Raw genomic sequence first — 6,748 nt, 5'->3', positions numbered from 1 at the left:
AAAAAAAAATAAAAACAAATCTAAACCTCAATTTTCTCATCTATAAAATGGTAATAATAATACTAAACTCATAGGCAGGAGGATTAAATGAGAATATTATTAATAAAGTGTCCAGAATAAAATATGGAGCATTGAAAGCTCTAAATGTATTCAGTATTAGCTCAGATATAAAAAGAAAAAAAAGTTGTTGATGAATCAGATATAGATGTTAAAAACTCTTTGTAAACTCTTTAGGATTATTCAAATATTTATAACAATAAGTACTATTGTAGAGAGTGTCTATGTCCTGATCCCACTTTGTTACCAGGGCCCCTAGTGCAAGTACAAGGACCCTGTTTCAGGGCTGAGGCCCTCAAGGATACCTCCAGCCTCTCGGAGGAGCTGACAGGCTTCAGAAGCACCAAGACGCATGGCCCCAACCATCTCAGTTCAGTCTCCACTTTCACTTCCACGTTAATTCTTTTATCTGCTTAGGCACAGAGGGAGTGAAGTGCAAATCACCTCAAAAAGGACTGAAAATTCTTTGTTTTCATACCCCTCAAAGATGTGGACTCCAGGATTCCCTGTAGTTATCTGAGAAATGTTAAGTGATAAAAGATTTTTAAAAAACCATGACTTCCTTATTTTTCTGGGGATGGCAAACAAGCAAAAGAGAGTGAAGTGCAATGTGGTATCCTGGATTGGATTCTGGGACAGAAAAGACATTAGTGGCAAAACAAGTGAAATCCAAATAAGGTTGGGAGTTTAGTTACTAGTGGTGTACCAATGTTGGTTTCTTCATTTTTGACACTGTACCGTGGTTATGTAATATGTTCACATTAGGGGAAACTGGGTGAGGGGTCTATGGAAGCATTCTATTTTTGCAAATTTTGTGTAAACTAAAATTATTCCAAAATGTAAAATATATATATATATATAAGAAAGGAAGCTGATTAGAATATAATATCTACTTAGTGCTCTTTGACTTTAAGGGTCCCTGGTCCAACACAAGATGGATTATAGGCCAAGGCCCTTTGGCTTGTCTCTACGGAAAATACTTTAAATGTCTCCATTCTTCTCAGATTGCCTTGTAAGAAGGTTAAGGCAGGAATCCAGTTAGTTTCAGAAAGACTTCCAAGAGAGAAAACTACCTTAATGCAATTAATCATAGTTAGGTAAGTAGAATAAGAAGTCACATATGTATGGGAAGGCAAGCAGCTGTAAGTATATCTAAGATTTAGCATATTTAAAGAATATGAGAATAAGAAAGAGTAGATTTTAGCATAGGATGCTTAGTATAAGATACTTAGAATATCTTAGCCTGTGGGTAAGAAAAAAGACCCAAGCCATTTCTCAAGTGATTTAAATTCATGTAAAATTAGACCCTTTGGAAGTAATGAGATATCTTTGGGAATTACTGAGTTTATTTTGATTTACCTGTAAGAAACTGAAAGATCATTAAAACTGGGGAAATGTTGGCCAAAAAATGTTCAGCATATTTCATATTTAAAGCCCTAACTTGATAATCTTGCTTTATAATCCACTTAGTTTTCTAAAAACTTGTAATGATCATTTAGTGGCTTTATGGCAGTCTTATATTATCAATTAGAATTTATTGGGCACCAAATGAGAAAAGGGCAATCAATTAATACATGTAACAGACCTCACTGTGGGATTTCTCTATAGTTTAAAGAAGTAGTATTAGTGCTTTACAGTCTAGTTTAAAGAAGTATTATTCCTAATAGAAGCTATGCTTTGAATATTTTGATTTTAGGTTTTAATATTTTTGTTATAAAAGTAATACATATCATATTACTAAAAATATCATTGCTAACATTTTGGTATTTATCCTTCCAGGTATAACAAATAGTGTATGTGATATTGGTTATTTAAGTAATATAATGCATGAAGTTTAGAAATATGAAAAAAAGCAAAAAATGCCTGTCATCTTACCACTTTAATACCACTTTTTTTTTTTTTTTTTACCTTTTTAAAGCCTCTCCATTAGTTATTTTCATCAATCAGTTTGGGGGGCTTATTTTTTTTTTAAAGATATTATTTATTTATTTGACACAGACAAAGCAAGAGAAGGAACACAAGCAGGGGGAGTGGGAGAGGGAGAAGCAGGCTTCCGGCTGAGCAGGGAGCCTGATGCGGGACTCGACCCCAGGACCCTGGGGATCATGACCTGAGCCGAAGGCAGACGCTTAACGACTGAGCCACCCAGGTGCCCCGGGGCTTTTTTTTTTTTTTTAAGATTTTATTTATTTATTTGTCAGAACGGCAAGCAGAGGGAGAAGCAGTCTCCCCGCTGAGCAACGAGCCCAATGCGGGACTCGATCCTAGGATGCTGGGATCATGACCTGAGCTGAAGGCAGACGCTTAACTGACTGAGGCACCCGCGTCCCTGGCGGCTTATTTTTTATTGCTTAAATATTCACTGAGTGCCTAAGTTATACAAACTAAGGGTTGTGCTCCTAAGAAATGTGTAATAATTTCCGTATTAGAAATTTACCAGAAAAAAAATTCAAACTTTGGTACAATTTTTCTCAAAATAATATTTACCACTTTAATCAAGGGTTGTATAATAATTGGCTTCAGCACCAGGTTGTCAGGTACTCAATTTTTAACAAATATTTGGGTACTCTTGTGCATAGCACTGTTCTAGCTGATTTGAAGCAGTTCTTACCCTTAACAAGATTAAATATCAAAAATATGAAAACTTTCCAAGGCAAATGTCAAGCAAATGGCACCAATATTATGTGCTATAGGAATTCAAAAAAAAAAAATCTGTGGTCTTGACTGGTTAGGAAGTGAGACATGAAGTCAGCTTTGAGGGATGAGGGGCAGTATTTGCACTTACGGAAATGAAGAAAGAAGGTATTCTAGTCAGGAAGAATCTCTGTGAAAGCTAATGGGCAAAGTAGGAGCGAGCTATTCTCTTTATACGATGGAAAACCAGAATAATAAAGCAGAGGATCCTATTGGAGAGTCTTGGGAGTAAGGTAAATTTTGTCCTTATAATGGAAGGTAAGCATTCGTATTTTACATATAGCTAATAGGAAATTATTGTAGATGTCTTAAAATTGTTAATATGCGGTATGGATAAGAGAAAGAAGTTGAAAGTGAGGATATAAGAAATTCTATTTATTTGGATATTAGACTTGTAAATCCATAGAAAAATGCAGAGGTAAAATTTGGTAACTCGTTTAGTAACTTCTTTTTTTTTCTCGGTAGATTGATGGAGAAACGAGAGGTTATTTTATATTGTGACCTTCATGGCCACAGTAGAAAAGAGAACATCTTCATGTATGGTTGTGATGGTAGTGATAGATGTAAAGCATTATACCTACAGCAACGAATCTTCCCACTTATGCTGAGCAAAAATTGTCCAGACAAAGTAAGACCATTTAAGATTTTTAACTTTTCCTTTATTACATGTTGCCCGCGTGAGACTGCAGAATAGATCACCTTATTCAGTAAACTGCTTTTTTATTTAGTTCTTTTGACTGCCTTATTCAGTCGACCATAAAAAAGCAACTACGTGGAATGTTTAGTGACCAGTAATTTGAAATATGAAGGAAAGAATGCACCTTATCTTACCACCATAGCTAATGATAAAAGACTGTTTTCCTTATAAGGGCAGGAACAAGGCCAGGATAACCACCCTTACCTCTTCAATTCAGCCTTATGCTGGAGGTTCTAAGTGCTGGAAGGCAAGAGAAGAAAGAAAAGGCAGACACTTTTGGAATAAAGATGACATGATTGTCTTCATAGAAAATCCAAAGCAATGCACCAAAAAACCCTCCTAAAACTAATGAGTTTAGCAATGTCCTATATGACAAGGTCCCCCCTCAGAAATGAACTAGATTTCTGTATCCTCACACTGAACAATTGCAAACCAAAACTGAAAACTATACCATTTACTGTAGCTTCAAAATAAATAATTGTGACTGCAAAGGAATAACACAAGGGAGTTTTTTAGAGGTGATGGAACTGTCCTACATCCTGATGTGGTAGTGGCTACACAAATCTATACATGTGTCAAACTCACAGGATGGAACACAAGTTAATTTTATTGTAAATAAAAAAATAGCAAAAACTTTTTAGAGAGACATTATAACAATCTTTCAGGACAGCTTTCCAATGATTGAGCTTGTAAAAGTAAAGCATCCTTATTTTATTCAAAACATCTACATTAATTTTATTCTTAAACATGTTTAAATTTTTTAAAGTATAAGAGCTTATCCCAACAGAATCAAGAATACATGTTATATATAAAAAGTAAAATTTATTGCCAGTGTTCTCAAATCTGTACTTCTGAGAAATGAAAATATGTCATCCTTAAAATGAGTTATTTCCACTGGTTTGGAAATAAAAGCAGCCCCTGAAGCTCTAGAGAGAATTACTGCATTTGCACTACTTTCTCATTTTCAACGCTACTTCCTAAGAAAGACATTGTACTCAGAAAAACACATTTTCTCATTTTTATTTGCTTCTTTTTAGTTTTCATTCTCAGCTTGCAAGTTTAATGTTCAGAAGAGCAAAGAGGGAACAGGAAGGGTAGTAATGTGGAAAATGGGAATCAGAAACAGTTTTACCATGGAGGCTACTTTTTGTGGATCTACCCTGGGTAAGACCAAGTGTTCTCATTCATGGCTCTCAGAGCTTTAAACCAAAGAAATATTTTTAGTGTGAGATTAATTATGTGGACAATTTGATAGTGGGCACTTCCTTCCCACTTAGATACATGCTGGTGTCCAATCGCTTCTATATAGAGGATGAACAAACTACCACTCTGTATCTCCATCTCATTATTTCCCTTTGTTTAGAAAACAAAGTGTTAGCATATAGATAGAATACCTAACTGGTTATTTCATGAACTAATCTTTAATTGCTTGTTTTTGTTTTGTTTTTAAGGAGTCCTTACAGATGACTTGTGATTTCAAGAAAAAGCAATGCTCATACTTAAAATATCACGATAGAAATGTTTTTGGTGGATTTGCTATTTGCAAGTCCAAGTAGACTGGGTTTGTTGGGGGTTCTTTAAGGGGGTCAATTTATATTTTAATGGAAGCACTCGGTTCCTTTAACTAAAAATAAAAGTGTGCTCTCTAGTTCCATTTAAGAAATCTTTTAGTCACATCTAGTTTACCCTTGGAATACTCCATATTAAGAAAATTGTTACATTTTTAGAAAATTTATTGACTCAAAGGAAAGTGCTAGAAATCCACACGTATAATTTCTGTTTTTTAAAGCACCTTGAAACTGATATAACACTATCTATGATGATGAAAACATTAAAATATTTACCCAAGTTTTTCACTAAGTGATTATGAGTGTGTTTGTAACTGGTAACCAAATATTTCATAATTTCTTATTAAATTTTCTTCTGCCTTACAACATAGACTAATACATGTTAAGTCAGCTTTGATCCAGGGGTGGAGAGGGAAGGAGGGTAAGCAGTGAGCTGTTGTTAGATGACCTGCCCCAGAGAAGAAAATCCAAAGGACAGCTATAGAATCATATCAGATATTTTGTTTATTTATACTCTCTGTTTCACAATTTAGGCCTACCTATTAAGGATGAATGATTAACTCATCCTCAATGGTGGATAAACTTCTTGACGTTTTAGGTAATAAACGGGGCACTCATTTCAACACAAAAGACTTGGAGTCAGTGGGATACCATTTTTGTGATTCTCTCTTGGATTATTGTGATCCAGACCGAACCAAGGTAAGCAAAGTCCATTTGGTAATGTATCAAACTCAAGTTTATGAGATAATATAACCTAAGGGCCTATGGCAGTTTTTATTCTTTTAGTATCCTAACAGTGTTTGAGGTTTCTAGTACTTGATGTCCCCCTACCTATTGTTCCAGGTGTCTATAAATATTTAGTTTAATTAGGAAATAGAGTTAATTTGTAATTAATTTATCATTTTCCCCTAGTATTACCAGTGCTTGAAAGAATTAGAAGAAATGGAAAAACATATAAACTTGGAAAAAATCCTTGAGGATTCAGATACTTCTCTGAAAGAAATGACACTGGATCTAGAGTCTAGGTAAGTCAAGATGGTGGATGTAACATAATTTGTGCTGTGTTACTGTGCCCTTTATAGTAACAGGAGGATATAAAATTCTCAGTCTCAACTGAAAATCCCAACTATAGGTGGAGGAAAAGTTTTTCCATGCACTTTACTTTGGCCCAACTTCATTAAGACTTCAGTTATTTATTCAGGTAATATTAATTGAACACCTATTATGTCCTGTACATGAAAGACATACTCAAATTGTTTTTGATGCTGACATTACCCACAGAGAATTGACACATTTATACAGATGCCACATACATACTCTAAATTAGCAAATAACAAATGCAAAACTTAATGCTAAGGGAATGTTGTTGGAAGAATGAAGGTACTAATTTTGTACGGTTTCCTATAGGAAAGACAGAACAAATGTTTGATTCTTTTCCTTTATTTATAAATTTTCACACCTTGCATTAGTGCCCCTGCAACCTCCAGAGGTGACTAATAAGTTTGTTTGCAGATGGGGAGTATCATTTTGAACTCATGGATTTGTTTCTTTTTTTTTTTTTTAAAGATTTTATTTATTTATTTGACAGAGAGAGACACAGCGAGAGAGGGAACACAAGCAGGGGGAGTGGGAGAGGGAGAAGCAGGCTCCCCGCAGAGCAGGGAGCCCGATGCGGGACTCGATCCCAGGACCCTGGGATCATGACCTGAGCTGAAGGCAGTCGCTTAACCAA

General features: G+C 35.1%; 1 protein-coding gene and 1 long non-coding RNA gene across 13 annotated transcripts in view; one reads left to right on the top strand and one right to left on the bottom strand.

Moving 5' to 3' along the window:
- LOC115939361 (uncharacterized) overlaps positions 1-6,748 on the bottom strand; it is a 203,532-nt gene that overhangs the window by 155,844 nt on the left and 40,940 nt on the right. The gene's annotated exons all lie outside the window — the stretch shown is intronic.
- Positions 1-6,748, top strand: part of AGBL3 (AGBL carboxypeptidase 3) — a 62,058-nt gene that overhangs the window by 27,299 nt on the left and 28,011 nt on the right. For 3 of the 5 annotated variants that reach the window (XM_081800062.1, XM_081800060.1, XM_081800061.1), the window contains exons 1-4: positions 16-3,379; positions 4,486-4,612; positions 5,615-5,715; positions 5,929-6,041. In XM_081800062.1, coding sequence (XP_081656188.1) covers positions 3,221-3,379; positions 4,486-4,612; positions 5,615-5,715; positions 5,929-6,041 — 500 coding nt within the window. In that variant the 5' untranslated portion in view covers positions 16-3,220. The other 2 variants (XM_081800065.1, XM_081800064.1) reach the window with 2 other exon arrangements.

The sequence above is a fragment of the Leptonychotes weddellii genome, chromosome 12, assembly GCF_054177405.1.
Source record: "Leptonychotes weddellii isolate Sample4059 chromosome 12, ASM5417740v2, whole genome shotgun sequence".
Classification (NCBI taxonomy): domain Eukaryota; kingdom Metazoa; phylum Chordata; class Mammalia; order Carnivora; family Phocidae; genus Leptonychotes; species Leptonychotes weddellii.
This window is presented reverse-complemented; position numbering and strand designations above follow the sequence as displayed.